Source organism: Schistocerca americana, chromosome 1, assembly GCF_021461395.2.
Source record: "Schistocerca americana isolate TAMUIC-IGC-003095 chromosome 1, iqSchAmer2.1, whole genome shotgun sequence".
Classification (NCBI taxonomy): Eukaryota; Metazoa; Arthropoda; class Insecta; order Orthoptera; family Acrididae; genus Schistocerca; species Schistocerca americana.
Window position 1 is genome coordinate 977,305,230 of NC_060119.1, and position 19,564 is coordinate 977,324,793.

The 19,564-nt window shown below is 40.4% G+C and overlaps 1 protein-coding gene across 4 annotated transcripts in view; it reads right to left on the reverse strand.

The window, feature by feature from the left end:
• Positions 1-19,564, reverse strand: part of LOC124615761 (neurofilament heavy polypeptide-like) — an 87,865-nt gene that overhangs the window by 38,353 nt on the left and 29,948 nt on the right. For all 4 annotated transcript variants that reach the window (XM_047143886.1, XM_047143876.1, XM_047143860.1 and 1 more), the window contains one exon: positions 13,953-14,033. In XM_047143886.1, the coding sequence (XP_046999842.1) occupies positions 13,953-14,033 (81 nt within the window). The remainder of the gene's footprint in view (positions 1-13,952; positions 14,034-19,564) is intronic.

Genomic DNA, 19,564 nt, shown 5'->3' on the forward strand with positions numbered 1-19,564 from the left:
TACAGGCTGGAGCTTGTGATTGATAATCTTTGAATTGGTGAAGCTGGTTGACTGTTCGTGTGCTACTGTTTTGAGCATATATGGGAAATATTTCAAGGATGGTGAAACTACAAGTAGATGACAAGGTGTTGGTGTGTGAAGGTCAACAGCTTGTCCATTCTGTAAATGAAGATAGGGTTGATTTGGGAGAGGAGACAAAACAGCGAGATCATCGGGGCCCATCGTGGTAGGGAACGATGGGGAAGGAAGTCTGTCGTTTCCTTTCACAAGAACCATAAAGGCATTTATGAGAAGGGATTTTGTGAATCACAGAATACTTAAATTAGGATGGGCAGTCGTGAGTGACCTGTCGTCTTCCCGAATGCGGGTCCAGTGTACTAACTGCTGCATCACCTCACTCAGTACAAGAAGCAGTTCAGTTGCACTATGTTAAACATTGAGCACTGCAGCAGATTATTCCTACTTGTTCCCTGTTGTCCAACAACAACAATGTCTGTTGTGATTGCAGTTGGTATGAAATGATAGAGATTTGTCCTGTATAAATAGAAATGTGTTTAATTACATCTGAGACAACAGGTGAGTGATCGCGCCTAGAAATGCCATCCTTCATGCGAATAGCTGCTCAAAATTTGCACTGTAAACATAGAAGCAGGTCAATAGGGATAGTATTATGCTCTGGGGCACATTCCCTGAGCTTCCATGGGACCTATGGTAACAAAAGCATCAAGACCACTTTGGACATCATTGACACACCAGTGGACCACATTGACATCCATCCCAGTGACAATGGCATATTCCAGAAGGATAACATTAAAAGTCACAAGCAAGAATCATGATACAGTGGTTTGAGAATTATAGTGAACAAGTCTTGCCCACTGAATGCACCTGCTCTTAATCCAATGTAACACATTTGAGATAGTATCTGCCACCAGTTCCATGACCACAAACCACCAGGCCATAATTTATGAGTAATGTGTGACCTGCGTGTAGACATATGATGCAATATACCTCCAGCACCCACGAAAGCCTTGTTGAATTTATGCAGCACTGATGTACAGATGATCTTAACATTTTGGTCATCACTGTTAAGTACACAAATTTGCACCAAATGTCATTTGTTTTGTAACCAAACTTCTACAAAACATTATCTGACAGAGCTTAAAATGTTTGTAGTCAACTGTTGTTCTGTCTCGGCATTAGTTACATATGATTTGAAGTATCATAGAGGAACCTCACAATTCAAAGTCGAAATCACACAATAATGTTACTATGAACAGTTTCTTGCTCAAGAGAGCGATCCAGTTCCTTATACAATGCAACAGTACTTACTGTACCATGTGCCATTTGCTTTAAGTGATCACTTTATGCCAACTATTTTTTTATCAATGTATAAAACACATCTGTCCTCACCAAGAATTCAACAAAACCTGGTACTTATTTTATGACAGTTAAATATTTCAAATAAAATATTGGAAATTACTTCTGCTTTCAGGAACAATTCTGTTATTTCAGTTTCATACCACATTCTCCCTATTTTGACATTGCAAGACTGAAAACATTACAAGGATTCAATGATATCGCACGAAGTAGGGCTCTATAACCTGCACAAAAATAAAAATGTGTTAGTTTGCTTATATAAAGAAAATACAATTACACAATGGAAAATCCGGGATAGAATGTAACAACATTATGAAAATGAAAGTTGCTATTCGCCGAACAGTGGAAACGCTGAGTCACAGATAGGCACAACAGAAAGACTGTGACAATAAAAGCTTTCAGTCATCATGGCCTTTGTCAAAACAGACTACACGGACACACATGCATGCGCACGCGACTGCAGCCTCTAGCAGCTGCCTAGAGAGAGAGAGAGAGAGAGAGAGAGAGAGAGAGAGAGAGAGAGAGAGAGAGAGAGAGAGAGCTTATAGTGTGACAAGTCTTTTTGTTGTGCATATCTGTGACTCAGCGTCTCTACTATATGGTGAGTAGCAGCTTTCCTTTTCATAATATTGTCAAAATACAAGTACTATTAACAAGGTTTTATCTGCCAATGAAACTAACATAGGAGAAACGGAAGTGTTCTTGTCAGTTTACAATGGATTTGTGCTATGTTACCCCAGTAGTAACGGTACTAATGAGTTTGGATACTTTTTCCTTTGTGAAAGGTCAAAATCTTTTCTTACTCTTATACTGTAAAAGAATACTTTATGCAATTTAGCAGATGCAATTTTGACACTGGATTTCACTGGATGCATTATTGTAGTACAAAAAATTTATAAGAGGTTGCAAAATATAACATCACACCATTCCCCTGTAAATCGTAAGACAGATAGATTGATTCCGTAAGTAGCAATCAAATGTCAGTCATTGTGCCACTCTTCTCAAATCAAATGGAGTACAGTAGGTTTGAGAGTTTAACTTCCCATTACAGGATAGGAAATCTGTTTGCAGCTAATTCACAGAAACTCCCCAATGGAAAATCTGAGTCACACATACAGGGTTTTGCAACTTGCTCCTGCTTACACCCAGTGTCTACAGTTTGACAAACCCACTTAAGCATCTGTACAGCAAGTTAGTGGGCAAACATCTGAACATTCAAAATGTTTATGGCTTGAGTAACTAAATCACTTCTACATACCAACAAGCAAAAGCAATGAGCTTGTGTATAAACTCTGTGCAAGACGGTACAACTACTTGTAGCTGTGAGGGTGGTCTCTGCAGAGGCATCATTTTGAGCAATTTGAAGAAAATCAATCACAAATTTATACGAGTTCATTTTGATATGAAAATAAGCTTTGTCTCTGTAGCATTTGAGAGAGTATCAGTAGAAGGCAAAGAGGGATACTATATGTAATCTTTTTACAAAATATATAGCAACTGACTCTTCTGAGAAATGTGTTATTAAAAAGATACTTTCATGGGGGCCAACTGGAAGAGAAAAAATTAACTGGAAGGAAATTATAAACCCAAAGCTATTAGAGACTAGGAACATAAGCTAACAATTATAAAATATGCAAATAGATAGATGCTTGTATTTAGAAGGCTTTTCAATCACTATAAATTGCAACTTTTATGTGGAGTTGTTGCTTCTTCCATCACATCCTTTCTGATCAAGAACTTACAAATGACAGGAAGTTCAAATATATTTCTTCATTAATACTTAACCAAGCTAACTGTTGCCCAGCAGATCAAATCCCCAAGGCACATATAAATTTTTAAGTCATATCTGGCACAGATGGTAAAGAACCTGATCTGGCTCAATGCCTTGTCACAATTGGTACCTGGGGCACGAAAATAGTGCCAATGTTGCAGAAGGCAGGGGGCTGCTTGTACTACATTTCTACATTGAGCCCGACTGTAATTAAGTATGCAAACAGCACAATATGGCAGCATCCGATGTGTCATTCTACAAGCCTTTCAATACAGACCTGTAACATGTAACCTCCGAGCTCTGCCACTCCATGGTGTCCTAGCACTGACAGGTGTGAAGACAAGGAGAACTGCCAGTTTCTGAGACCCCACCAAATAGTGAGGGCAAATAACCACATCGCCAGCTACGATGACATTATGTTCAGCTTACATACGACTGTTTCAGAAGCCTCACTCTCACTGTCTCTTGTCATCTGCCTGTATCTATGATTCCAGCAATAACAGTCTCACCATTTTCAGGATAACTTGGTTGGTATATCATAGTGTGCTGCCTGCTGACGAGAAAACACATCGCCTTTGAGATCACAGTTTATCAACTGTAATGGAACTTCACCACAGCAAGCAGCCACTGCTGTTGGGTCACCTCCATGACTGAAGATGCAGACAAAACTGGATGTTACCCTCACAATGGGCTGTACTAGGTGACTACTACCTACAACCTGTCGGGCAAGCCACTTTAGTACCGCCTCCCTGGCTATATACTGTGTTGCTAATTTGGGTCCTGGGCTTAGAACATGACTCCCATCATCCATGATATGCTGTTGGCACCCACTAAAATGCACATTTGTCAGAGAGCACAGGTGCAAGCCATGTGTGTCATTGGCGTGTCATGGTGAGCCTATACCTATAGACTCCTGTTCCAGCTACCTTCACGACATCGCCGTTGGGGGCCTGACCTACATCAAGGCAACAAACTACGAAGCACAATGTCCACAGCCTTCCTGCACTCTAGACTGCAAATCGGCATGCCTACTGTCCCACTGGGGTAGACAACCGACACTGAAAGATCGTAAGTAACAAATATGTTTCCAGATAACACTGTTTCATTGACGCCTCAGTCTACAACAGCGACTTAAATCAACTCCCAAGCTCAGCCTCCTGAACCAGTAGTATCATAACCACATCAGCTCAGTCTCCACTAAAAATCCTAACACGAGGAGCAACTTATGTAATTATATGGATATTTTATACACAATACATTGGCACTTTGGGAGGGGGGAGAGGATGATTACTGGGAGCAAATGTAAGGGTTCAACATAACCATTCAAACATTCCATTCACTTTTGAGAAATGTGCTCTTATAGCTCATCTTAAACTTGGCGAGTATGCTTAAACTGCTTACACTGAGTGAAATAACCACAGAAATCAATGTGGGACATACACACATTGCGGCAAAATATAGCATCACTGGGCTATGCAGCAGATAATTGGTTCAAGTGCCTTTGTTAACAGCATGACATTACTTGTAGTGCTTCTCCTGGGCTCGTGACCATATTAGTTGGACCCTAGATGACAGGAAAAATAGGCCTACTCAGAAGAGTCACGATTTCAGTTGGTAAGACTGATGGTGGGTTTCAAGTGTGGCACAGATCTCACAAAGCCATGGACCCAAGTTGTCAACAAGGCACTGTGCAAGCTGGCAGTGGCACCATAAATGTGTGGGCTGTGCCTACTTGGAATGAACTGGGTCCTCTCGTCCGACTGAACTGATCATTGACTGTAAATGGTTATGTTCAGCTACTTTGAAGCCATTCATTCATGGCCTTTTGTTCCCAAACAATGATGGAATTTTTATGGTTGACAATGGGCCATGTCACCGGGCCAGAACCGTTTGTGACTAATTTGAAGAACATTCTGGACAATTCAAGCGAATTAACTGCTACTCAGATAGCCAAATGTGAATCCCCTCTTAACATTTATTGGACACAAGGCTGTTGTTACATTATCATATCTCTTTGTCAAAGCTAATACATCAAATATTTATTTGAAAGAAATTTGATAGTGTAATAGGGAACTCTGTCAAATCTCACCTTTCATCAAAGAAAGGTCATCAAATCTAGAACCTTAGATTTGATCATAAGCTGTTCGTCTTCTGGGTCGCTGCCATGTGAAATTTAACTGCGAGTGCTGGCACCACTACAACTGTGACGTCTGTAGCATTTGTAAAAAAGGCTGCAAAATTAAGTTGGTGTGTTCCTTCAGCTCTTTTTAATTACCTTGCTTCAAGTGGGATTGGAAGGGGGGAAGGGGGGGGGGGAGCAAGGGACACAGAACATGCCATTAATTGTGTGGTGATGGGAAGGTGGGATACGCTGCAGGCAACTCCCAATCCAACAACACATCTATGACCAACCATCTATTTGGGGAAACATCCAGGCAGTTTTTCAGCAAGCTGGAATACGAAATACTTCACAATAAATTTTTTATTAGCTCTACACTCTACTTTGTCAATTTTTGAATTCTTGATGCCACTTCATCTGTTTTGTACCTTTTATTAATTTTGTGGGTGTTGAAAGCACGAATTCTATTAATTGAATTATTCAAAAATAAAAAATTTCTTATTGCCCATATAGTGTATAAACATTTATTTACCTTCAGATATACCTCCTCCGGTAGTTTATAGATAGCTTAATACATTTCTAGAATTATTTTGGTTACTGTGCGCTGAGATATTTAAGTGCTGTACTGTACGCTAAAATAGCTCTCTCCTGTAGCAAGACATTGCAGTGTTATGGTGAGCCTGTCTTCAGCACATGTCGCATTTCTCAAGTGAGTATTCTTTTTTTATATGAGGAACCACTTACTGAGCAAATACTGAAATGCACTCTCACTCATTCTTAAATAATTTATTTAAGACTTGACATCATCCACTTGCAGCTCTCTCAACAAATTTTCTGAATGCTTTTATTATCTCGACATGAAATCCACAGTTTCACCAAAGTATGTTCCCTTTCTATTCTGCTGCAACTGTGGTACAAATAACTGCAGCACATAGTAAATTATTTTTGTCAGCCATGTTGAACTTTGATGAAAATATGAAAGATCATTGTCAAAGAAATTTGAGGAATATTTGATCACATTTCCCTGTAAAAGAAATATGGTAAGTGTAATAACTGCCTAACCAAGAGGTCTGCTCATGCACAAAATCCTGCACAATCAAAACTTTTGCAATTACAGATGGCTATAGAGGCAACCTGGCTCAATATTTCTGCACGGGACTTCACTGACTTGTTGAATCCATACCTCGTGAAGTTGTTGCACTATGCCAGGCAAATGGAGGATCAATTCTATATTAGGAGGTATTCCATGACTTGCCAGCTCAGTGTCTATTAGAATCCTTAAAGCCATCCTGAATCTCAAAGTACTCCCCTACTGTAGCATTAACACAATGGCAAAAAGATAAAAGTACTCTAGATTCTTATTAAACAGAAAGAACATTATGTCAATGCTTCAAACTTAAAACTGAGCCAGAACAGATGCCCAATATGGATAACATTTTGTGTACAACTAACTTCAAATTCTGATAAATTTTCAAACAGAATTCCCATTCTGTCTGATATCTCTCACATATGGTTGGTTGGGGACTGAGGAACTCAACAGCAAGGTCATCTGTCCCTCAGTCAAGAGAGAATTTGTCGGTAATTGGTGCACTCAATGACCTTATTGAATTATGAAACTATGTAGGAGTGGTAAAATCAAGCCCTTGAAAGCAATTTTGATGCTAGAGCTGAGAAAAAATTTTAAGACAAGTGAAAATACAAGAGTCAAGCTAATACTAAGTCAGTGCAGACTAAGGGTCTTCCACGGCTCATCTGTGGCGAGATAAAGCCCACCTGCTTCTCACCCCCTCGAACCTGATTAAGAATGGAGATGTAAGTAGCTTCTAGATAGGATTTTCATAACAGAAAAATGAGGAGGCTAAAATTGTAATGGATATCACTTGGACCAACAAAAATAAAATGAAGTAAGAGAAATAACTGCCAATAGGTGTGAGGGGCCAGGAGAATGTCTCCCTGGGTTCTGCAACAACAGCAGCCATCCATCCCACAGCTGTCCCACCCCAATCCACTGCAGCCAATTTTAAAGAAGAGAACAGCACCCATTAGGCACCAGAGCACTGCCCCTAAAACGGGAAATAGCATGTGGCACAAAAAGAGGCTAACCACATCAATAGTGACGGAGGAAAGTAGGCTTTACCAAGGTGGCTAATAAAGGAGGTAGGCTGAGGGTCCTCCAGAGCCAATAAGTGGCAAAAGACACCTCACCCCCAACCACCATGCCCCTGCCCCAAAATCCACCCTCATGAGGCTAGAAGAGTAAGCTTGCCTGAGAGATACGCTCAGATGGTGCAACTTGTTTAAAACTGCCAGCAAATAGTACATATGTAGGATGTAAGTCATGCCTGACACACGAACTTTTTTCACGTGTATTAATCACATCACTTCACTCAGAGCAGAACCTGGGGCTTGACTGCAATCAAATTAAACTTTTATGATCAAAGTTAAGAAAACTTATTTATGAAAGAATAATAATTTTAATCTACTTTATGGCTGCAATAACTTTGGAGTAGATAAAGCACGCTGAGTGCACTTCTGCATTGAAGTTACTTTTTACTCACTTTTTACCAAACTGCAGTTGTCATTTCCGAGCATTTTGGAAGTATGTAAAATACATATGGACCTCAAAATGTAGCACACATTTTTGGTGTAATTTTCATCTTTTTTGGCAAAATTTGCATCTAAATTCTTTGTTTATAAATGACTGGAGTCTCAAATTTACAAAGTGGTCACATTTTGTGCCTGAAAAAACCTTTGTTCTTTGAAACTAACAAGAATAAGCAGTTATTTGGGAGCTTTAAGACTTGCGTATACAAAAATTTCAAAAGCGTTTTCCGAAATGGTCTTTGCTTGTTTTCTTCTTTCAGCTCTCCAAATCTTTCAACAAATGACTGCTTCTGCTAAGCAGCAACACAATTTTCACATCTCTGGTTTAAGGTGTTTCAAGACAATATCTTTCTAAAACCAATTCACAAAATCTGCAGAGTAATTATTTCAACCTTTCATGGACACACACATCGTGTGACCCATACCTGTGACAATGCTACAGACAGAACCGACAAGGAACTTTTGGTAAAAATACAACACAAAATAACCAGAGTTGCCACAAGTTCCCCAAGTGAAATTCCCTGATTTCCAGACAAGTTTTAGCATTTTACCCTGACAAATTTTGACATCTCAAAGGTAAGTTAATACGCAAGCTGATAATCTGTCTTTGCAGCTATGGTACAAGAAACAATAGTGCAAATGAGGAAATATCTAAAAAAGTTGCAAGCAGGTGGTATTTCCTGATCATCCTTTTCATAATGCTGTTACATTCCAAATGGTATGTAAGGTTCATAAAGACCACTGATGTTATTTTATTTCAATAAAATAAAACATTTCATGCCAAAAATACGGATTTCCTTCGAGTCGCAAGACACATTGATAATACCTTCACCAATTTCAGAAATAACCCCAGAAAAAGTAGGCCCCTTCAAAGAAGTGTATCAGGTGGGGAAGAATCTTATAAACCAACACTGTAGGTAACTGGAATAAAAGGTTAGTTCTACTATGTTCATTATTGTCGGTTATTACCCCACTGTATTACACCTATTAGTTTACTGATATTGTGTGATTTTTCTTTCGAGAAATATATAAGTACATAGAGTACAAACCGCCAGCAACTGAACTACCGCCATACTTTGTAACATATGAACTACTATTGAAGTGCCAAAATGTACCAGAACATATAAAATGCCTATAAAACTCCATTGTACAACATACTTGTGGTGAGACTGTTGCAATTACTGATATCCATTGCCCCATGGTATCTGGCCTGCTCAGGAGCACTGCGGATCCATGAATAAACCATGAAAATCTGCTGCATTTGCCACTCACAGACAGACCCAGCCAGTGGGCAGATCAATGAGACTAGATCCAACCAGCAGGGCATGCACATTAGTGGGAACTGCATGGCTTCAGGTAGACAGGCCTGATCCATTACAGATACTGGCAGAAATGGCCTGCGGTTTTGGCCCGCGACACAAATCCACTCGTGTTGCCAGTTATTCACGAGTCACAGACTGAATGGTGTTGAAATGAGACCGCAGTGATCAAGCAATGCAACAGGTAATTTGTTCAATACTCTGAGAATCAATAATAATGAGGATAGGTAGCAACGCACCGTAAAAAGAGGATTGCTGAGCTGCAGGCAGGCACATAGAAAAAGCTCTCACAACTAAATTTTCAGCCATAGCTTTTGGCAGAAAATGAAAGCGCACACACATTCATTCACACAATCACTCACATACAACTCAACTCATGTAAACATGACCACCGTCACTGGCGGCAGAGTCTACTGTCTCTGAGAATCATATCCGAACAAACCACTCCTCATGCCTTCCTGCCTCTCATGGTCAGCTGCTAGGCTAGTGGTGTGAAGTGGTGGCAGCAGCACGGGCTGCAACCTGAGGGGAGTAGTAGGAAGGGGAAGCATTAGTAATGAGGGAGGAGGAAAGTGGTGCACGCATCCAGCGACGATGTTTAACACCTCAGTAAACAAACCGTTTCATCTGAGACAAAGACTTTTCCAGTCTCTCCCCCCCCCACCCCTCCAAGTTTCCCCGACTTGTTTGAAATTCGCTGATTTCCAGAACCTGTGGCAACGCTGATAACTGTTCGCAAGTGGAGAAAGACTTTTGGTATGGATTCAGTTTTCTGGACGCACTAATGTGGACATTATAAATTGGTAGTAGGCTGTGAACATAAACTACAATTTTGACTGTCAGAAGGAAGAGAAGCTGTGAATAAAAACAAGCCCCTTGTAAGACTGTTATAAAATAAGCTTTCTGCTAACAAGGTCTTTGACACACACACAGGCGCGCACACATGTGCGACTGCAGTCTGGCAGCTGAGGCCACACGTGTGTGTGTGTGTGTGTGTGTGTGTGTGTGTGTGTGTCAAAGGCCTTGTTGCCCGAGAGCTTATTTTGTAACGGTCTTATTGTTGTGCTTATCTGTGACTCAGCATCTTTGCTATATGGTGAGTAGAAACCAGCCTCTTCATAATGTTGTTACATTCCATCCTATACATGTTCTGCATTTCTGTAAAGTGTAAATTAACACATGGTGTCTGGTGGTCTTAATTGAATTCCAATGGATCAGAATTAGTTCTCTCAACAATATTGTTTATTTATTTTTAAGGAGGAGGAGCAATGCACAGTGCAAAGTGTACAGTAACAGCTACTGCAGAACTGTTTAATGATGTTGGCAGTGTCATAAATTCAAGCCTGACCTACACCGGTATCTGTAACAACTGTAGCTCAACACCTGCCACCCGAAACTGCCACGTTAAAGTGTCCACATTACACCAATGCTTGAAGCTTAGTTAACACACAAATTTACAAGTTTCTTTGTTCTAAGGTGCTGATTCCACCACTGAACGCCCACAATCTGCAAGAAACCAGAGCATCGAGCACACTGATACATTGTTGTGTTTGTGCCATTTTTATTTTGCAAAAATGTTCTTATGCACATTATCTTTAGAAAGTGGGCTTCTACTAGATTTAAATACCAGTAACTGAGAACAGTACGTATTTGGTATTTACGTGCAAAAAATAAAGCTATTATAAAACTGTATCTGATAAAATAGTTCATCTGTATACAGCTCACTATGAAATAGCATTTGTTAAATAATTTTGTATTTCCACCTTTTAAGCCAAAATTCACATCTATAGTCACAATTACCACAAATTGTAAATGTTTGAGGTCCTTAACAACACAAACATGTCATCAATATTTTCAAATTTGTGCTTACTTTGATGTCTTCATTTCACATATTATCACCATTTCATTTACCTTGATTTCATTACCACGAGCAGTTATTTTGGAGGTCCTCAGGATCAAGTTAAAAAGCTTGAAAATACTGTCACGTGAGCATGCTCCATTGTTGTAGCATGTGCATTTTCTAAGAGAAACACACATTTGTACAGTAGCTACATCCTTCAATCTAATGTTTCCGAAACAATGCATAACATTTTCATTCAAACTAAATTCATGATCCTACAATAAAGCTGAAATATTGCTTTATAGGTTATCATAAATGACTTTTCTTCTTGCTAAAAATTTCTCATATCATCATACAGCGTGGAAACAAACTTTTTGCAACAAATGTTAATGTTTTCGAATCTTGGCATTTGAAGAAGACGTTTTAGCTTCAATTCGCTCAGTAGGTTATGACAATATAGTATAGGCCTCTGATGCTGCAAAAACGGATCTCACTTAAATCCACCAGGAATCAAAATATGCTAATTAATTTCACTTTTTTTCTGAAGTATTGTGAATCTTATGCAAGGACTGACATTTTAGTGGAGAGTGACCCAGACAAACGCGAGCTGACCCTTTCTGCAGTTTCCACTGATTTATCAACAGCAGATCCTGAAGCCATTGAGGATAACAGAGCAGCAAGTTTCTTGTGAACATCATTCTGCCATACTGGACACACTTTTGTGAGCTTAATTTAGTTGCTCTTGCTTTACAAAAAGCATGCAAGCAATTTTAGTAAAACTGTTTTTGCGTAAGAGTTGCTTTCACAAGAATTCATACTGTGTGAGGAGGAAAGCTTCCCACCAGAATCAAATCATTTAATCTGTAAGCAGAGCATAGACTCAACAAAATTTGCTGATCATGTTTGAATACACTGAATAGCTTTTTCTCCATCTATTACAAGATGATCTGATGGTACCCTGAATTGCCGAAACACTCCGCACTTAAGTGATAAGCCACGACCAACATCTAGGCTGCTCATAATTAAGACAGCCTCATGCTTCAACATCTATGTTGCCCGGTAAACAAAACTTTTTTAAAAATTGCAGGTTTGGCATTGAGTTGGCAGCACATCGCCCACTGTGTTCTTGGACTCCAAGTGACCAATTTCTTAGTTACAATTTATGCGCACACGCAAACACACACACACACACACACACACACACACACACACACACACACACACACTGCAGTCTCAGGCAACTGAAACCACACTGGATTTTCTATTGTTTGATTTTAAAATAGTTTTATTTTCACCACAAATAACTAATTCTCCATCTCTATTTAGTAAATTAATGTCCTAGAAAAAAGATCCCAGTTTCAAATGCAATAAACAGGTGAAATGGAGTGATCTTATGGCATTGATGGCCAGTTGTCCCCCACCTAACATAAGTTCTCTGCAGCAGAACCTGCTACACAAATTCTGGAAAACTGTGGAAAGTCTTACTATGAACACACATGTTCTTTCCAATGAACCAAAAATGAACAGGAGATGGTTATGTTTAGCAACAGGCCTCAAATTAAGCACAAATTTGATAAAAATTTTGATAGCATGTTTACATGCTAATAACTTTTACAGCAATTACAAATGTCTGACGAAGTTCAGTGGAAGTAACTTCTGAAGGGCATTTGGTATACTTAAATTCCTGCAGTCACAAATGCTTGAGAATTATTGCGACTGATTTCCCCCCATTCGGTGTGTAGCACAAAAATGGTAAATGCTTCATTGCAGAAATTTTGACACTTTAGTATAAAATGTTACACCTCTAACCCAAATAACCCACAAACATTAAAAACAGCTTCAATTTTTGGTCCCCTTAGATGCGGCCAAAACTGACAAATAGCTCACCAAGATTTCGCAACCCTAGGCATTTTGTAGCTTAAATTTCAGTATATTTCAAAACCAGGTGGAGCTGATTCCTGAACTTCATATGTCATGGAATGATCTTTAAATGCCTTCATTTCAATTTCCCAAAAAACTGGTACCACTGACTTTCTGTGCCATATTTACCAGTCACAATTAAATTCATTTAACTAAAATGACAAGAAATAACTTGGACATTTAAATATGGCACCAATAAGCTTCTTGAAACAACATACGGTTTTCTCCTCACCCCATCACCAAAAACAATTTTTCCCACACTCCCACCAACAATATCTCACACCTCTGTTCAATACACTTCCGTGTGTGTGTGTGTGTGTGTGTGTGTGTGTGTGTGTGTGCGCACACGTGCGCGCGTGGGGGGATGTTATTTCATTAATGTAATGCAGGAAATCTCATTCCCTCCATATGAGGGCTTCCTCTACTTCCGTGTGTGCAACTAACTGAATTTTACTTACAGAAAATTAACACTTGCATATCTGTAAGTACACACTTTCAGTAACAATCTGCCTTCCAGTACTATCAGCATCCAGTGTCAAAATAGTTTTAGAATCTTGCTACCCTCATGATTTCAGTTATTTCCTGCTAGTAAATACAATAGAACATTAATGTACTTTTCAAGTTATTTCAAATATTATACTTCACAACACATAAATACACGAACAGTTAGGACAGAAGAAAATAGATACGATATGTATGTTTCAGTAACATCAGACTTTCAAATGTGGATGATCAGAAATTTTTAAGCAGTGTTGTGCTGAAATTTTCCCCCCATTAACTGTTCTGTATCCAACAGAGAGGGATCTTCTTGATAAATCTCATAACAATGATGTGACTGTTTGCAGAGCTACCCTCAAATTCATTAATTCAGTAAAATTGAACTCAAGTGTTTCAAAAGTAACAAAATATACCACGATAACAAGTGTGAAATCATGTTAGTCTCTGGACAACTGAATGCATTAAAATTCTGTACAGTTTTGATTAACTGATTGTAACACAAACCTGTGGATAGCCATCACTCCTCATTCGTTTTCTTTCAGGTGATCTATGATGATCTCTACCTGAGTAACCACCAGGGCCTTCCTGCAAAGAGAAGCATACAACCACCAACATAAGTAAGTAAATGATTGCAGAAACATAATATTAAAAAAGCAGTGTTCCTTCATAATTTGTTGGAGAAATGTTCAAATTACCTTTGTTATTAATCTGACAGAAGAAACTTTTTATTTCAAATTGTGCCATTTGTATATAATGCATGCTGCTTGCTAAATTTTAACTTTTATAGTAACTGGACTGGAAAAATCTTGTGACTACCACGATAAGAAAAGCAATATGTTAATATAATTTAGTGAACTGAGTCACATTTAGTAATTTCTTATTCACACTCCACCTTGCTGAACCTCATTATTCACAGTACAATTTAGCTACTGCTGACGACAATAGTTTATTTAGTTCCTATGGAGACATTCTATTTAAAGAAATAAATATAGCTCAACACCTGAAAATCACATGCACATCAAAACTCAACCTTTTCTTTAAAAAAATCTTATAGTTGACAGCTTATTGGAAAGCCCTTATTCTCCTCTCTCTAGAAATGTTTTACTTGATCTGAAGACTTCATGTTTGTGATTCTTTCCAAAATGAAGCATTATAGTTTTGTAGCCCAAAATTTTTTTGCTTCCATGAATCAATACTTTTCATAAAATAACCTGTTACTTTGGTTATTATTACAATGAGAAATTTTCATTTTCTAGAAAATTCTTGGCAAACTTTGAGAATCCCCATGCATGTGAAAGTGTCACTCATAAAATAGCACCTATGATTTCGCAATTTTCTGATGGTACAACTTTTGGTGAGAAATTATATTTGTATTTTTCACTTCTCTATCTTTTGGTTAATATCTATAACGTAACAGCGTTTTTTTTTATCTTTACTACCCCTACTCTTCCTTCATTCACCACTGCTAAACCACAAGCACAAGCTACTGTCTGAACATGGCACCATACCATTGAGCTTAGGAATTTAATTTGTCACAATACCCTCTTAATAACACACTAGTGCTGGAAACTAAAATACTACTAATAACAAAAGCATCTGTTTATTCCGCCAATCATGATATACATACTAGATCCACATCCTTCACAGAAATGAACATGTTTTTATTTCACGTCACCTGTAAAATCACAAAATGAGATTTGTATTCGAAGGAAGCACCCAGAAAAATCATTCCAAAATGAAAGGAACATCTTCCAAGAGTTTGGTAAAAGACATGTTTCAATTCGCCGACTTTCATACACTGGTGTGCAAAACTTAAGGCAAAAGCAACTTTCGCATGGTGTATCAGTGCCAACTAAAATAGCATGATCTGAAACTTGGACCATACGTAGAAATAATTGCTACAGTATAGTACAAAATGTAAAATTTACACAATGAGACAAACAGAAATGGCACTTTTATTCAAGGACAATAATTACACTCATCATGTGAGTCGAGATGGACCCCTAGGCATTACAAAAATGAGAGATGGTTCTTAAGCCTTTCACTGTCAGAAGTTCTTTTGCATTCCATGCTGAGGCAGCTTTTGTTATGGATGTAGGATATAGGCCATAAGCACCTATTTCATAAATTAAAATGGTCAGTTACCAATTGAATTTCAAGGCAATCATACTCTAGAGCCTAATCAACTGGAGTAGAAGGATAGATAAAAACCAAGCCCTTATCCTCTGAGGAGGTTGATCAAAAGGTTGAAAATAAAATTTGCTTTGTCGTATTACACAAGTAAAACACCATCTATAGTTCGTGCTGTAGCCGCTGAACATAGTTCAGATTGCAAACATACCTTAAAATGTATAGTTATAAAATCAGCACTAGGTCAGAAAATGGCGCACTGCAAATGGTTGGTTGCAATACGCGCAGAATAGTGAGGAGTCTTCACTTAAATGACAGTACTCAACACGTAGCCATTAAAGCATCTCTTCACGACTACAGGGGCAGGAGGAAGTTGTCCAAGCTGTTGGGAGGCATTAAATTTCCCGGAGCTTCATCCCATATAGAAAAGACCAGTGTTTGTGCCAGAGTAACAATGTTCCTATGCGCAGCAACAGATGTCATCTCACGGAATCTAATAGCTAAATGACAAGATAGTCCGACTGCAGTCTTTGCACCAGCATCATTCCCAACACTTCTTTGTGAACAGAGATCCACATCAGCATGTTGGCTCCATCATCAGCAAGCAAGTGGAAGTATTCTTGGATTTGTATATATGGTTCTCGGGCGAGACGTCGGATGTCATAGTGCAAACTCCACAATATTTCGTCAGCGCAACTGGCCGACATCTTCAGGTGCGACGAACATACTGCTAAGGCAGGACCAGGGCCCCCTATTTATGCCAGTTTTAGACAGGAAGTGCGCATGCGTGGAGGCGCCAAATTCGATGGCCAATAGCGACGATATCAGCTAGTAGCTGGAATGGACAGTAACGCCACCAACAGGATGAAGAACCAAATACTTCGGCGCACGCGCGGAGGCTGCCGCCGCTGCTCTGCGCTGCCATCGGCTGCCCCAGCGACCTCCGACGGAAGCCCCAAGCAAAACTGCGCGTCCACGTAGGCGCCTTGATTATTCTCCCGTTGTCAACAGAATATTTATGTTGCTGGCGAATCGTCGTCAGTCTCATGACCAATAGTATTCCTCTCTGCTCGAAGCGACTTCAATATGGCCAGTGCTGGATCCCAAGCTGTACTAAGCTGAAAGCCCGTTTCTCTGTTTACAAGATTCGTCGAGTTACGTATTTCCACTGCTTCCTTAATAACACTGTCCCAGTACGAACTCGTCGATGCGAGGATTTTTGTATGTTGATAATTCATAGAATGGCCTGTACTGAGACAATGCTCGGCCACTGCAGACTTTTCTGGTTGCTCCAGATGAGTGTAGCGTCGGTGTTCAGTGCATCTCTCTTCTACAGTGCGACAAGTTTGTCCGATGTACGACATGCCGCAGCTACAAGGAATCTCGTAAACACCGGGTTTTCTTAGGCCAAGGCTGTCCTTAGATGAGCCCAAGAGAGCTCCGAGTTTTGCCGGCGGACGAAAAACACATTTAACTTTATGCCTCTTCAATAATCTTCATATTTTTGAAGAGACACCGCCGATGTATGGCAAGATGACCATTCCCCTTTGTTCTTCGCCTTCTTCCACTTCCTCACGTTGGGTAACCCGCTTTGGTTGTAAGGCACGGCGAATCTCCCGTTCGGAATATCCATTTTGTTGGAAAACGGTGCGCAGATGGAGTAGCTCATTGGATAAGCTGTCTGAGTCTGATATGGCTCGTGCTCTGTGGACCAACGTCCTCAGTACGCCACTTCGTTGCGAAGGATGGTGACAGCTGGTGGCCTGTAAGTATAAGTCCGTGTGTGTTGGTTTACGGTACACTGAGTGACCTAACGTGCCATCATCTTTTCTCCGTACCAACACGTCCAGGAATGGAAGTTCGCCGTTTTTCTCCATCTCCATCGTGAACTTGATGTTGGGATGAAGCGAGTTAAGATGCTCAAGAAAAACATTCAGTGACGCAATGCCGTGAGGCCAGATAACAAAGATGCCGAGATCATCGAGTTATTCCGACGTTCGCTAAGGTGACGCATTTCATAACCTCTGCAGCCGCTAAAAGGATAAAAAAAATCGAGCAAGCCATGCACTGGTAAGAGAAAGGATTCACCATACTCGGCGAGAACTGGACTTCGTATCCAGAGAGCTCTTGGCACTTCATTTGAAAATTTCGTCAAGACTGTCCGCCGACTCTTGGACGTGGGTTGACAGCGCTACTTGGGCGTTCTCAGACTGGAAACGACAACAAGACGCAGCACGTCAAATTGATAAGTTTCATCGCTTTAGAGACCGTTTACCACAAGAAGAGAACAACGAAATTCGTAGACGAACTGTTTACAATCTAGCGGACAAACCTTTGCCTGACGCGGCTGTATCGGTCCTGGAGAAAGGATTAATCTTCGCACCCACTCCGAGGACACCACCTGTTCTGGACATCATTAGCGCCGTCGAACAAGGTATCCTGAAACTTCCCAGGGAATCTGCCGAGGAGATCCGGCGGGAGACTTGCCGTGCTCTGACACGGGCTCGAGTGCCTAAGAACAATCTAACAGCTGCAGAGAGGTCAGTGATTCGATCCCTACGAGAAGATCCTGATATTGTGATTTTACCGGCGGATAAGGGAAATGCGACTGTTATCCTTTCCACGTCGATGTATCTGAGCAAGATGCAACAGCTTCTGGACGACTCTGCATATCGCAACCTAACTAAGGACCCAACAGCAAAAATTCAGCGAAAAACTTTGGAGCTCCTCAAAAACAGCACGATCTCCGATGTGGTTGCTAAGAGACTGCGTACACAGGCGCCCGTACCTCCCAGGCTATACGGATTGCCCAAAATTCACAAGGATAATGTGCCACTGCGGCCTATTGTGAGTAATATCGGGGCACCAACGTATAATCTCGCGAAACATCTGGCAGCGCAATTGAGCCCTTTAGTAGGAAAGTGTGAGCATCATATCCGTAACTCACAAGACTTTATTCGTCGGCTCAAGAACTTACGACTCGCACCATCACATATATACGTCAGTTTTGACGTAGTCTCACTTTTTACTCGAGTACCATTGCAGGAATCGTTGTTGCTCATTAGCGAGAAGCTGTATGGGGAACTTTTAGACTTATTCCAACATGTGCTCACCTCGACATACTTTTTATTTAATGGACAATACTTTGAACAGACTGACGGCGTCGCAAAGGGTAGTCCCCTGTCACCCATTGTGGCTAATCTTTTTATGGAAGACTTCGAGGAGAGAGCACTCCAGACGTCGGATTTGAAACCTACGTGTTTTTGGCGATATGTAGACGACACCTTTGTTATCTGGCCTCACGGCATTGCGTCACTGAATGTTTTTCTTGAGCATCTTAACTCGCTTCATCCCAACATCAAGTTCACGATGGAGATGGAGAAAAACGGCGAACTTCCATTCCTGGACGTGTTGGTACGGAGAAAAGAAGATGGCACGTTAGGTCACTCAGTGTACCGTAAACCAACACATACGGACTTATACTTACAGGCCACCAGCTGTCACCATCCTTCGCAACGAAGTGGCGTACTGAGGACGTTGGTCCACAGAGCACGAGCCATATCAGACTCAGACAGCTTATCCAATGAGCTACTCCATCTGCGCACCGTTTTCCAACAAAATGGATATTCCGAACGGGAGATTCGCCGTGCCTTACAACCAAAGCGGGTTACCCAAAGTGAGGAAGTGGAAGAAGGCGAAGAACAAAGGGGAATGGTCATCTTGCCATACATCGGCGGTGTCTCTTCAAAAATAGGAAGATTATTGAAGAGGCATAAAGTTAAATGTGTTTTTCGTCCGCCGGCAAAACTCAGAGCTCTCTTGGCCTCATCTAAGGACAGCCTTGGCCTAAGAAAACCCGGTGTTTACGAGATTCCTTGTAGCTGCGGCATGTCGTACATCGGACAAACTTGTCGCACTGTAGAAGAGAGATGCACTGAACACCGACGCTACACTCGTCTGGAGCAACCAGAAAAGTCTGCAGTGGC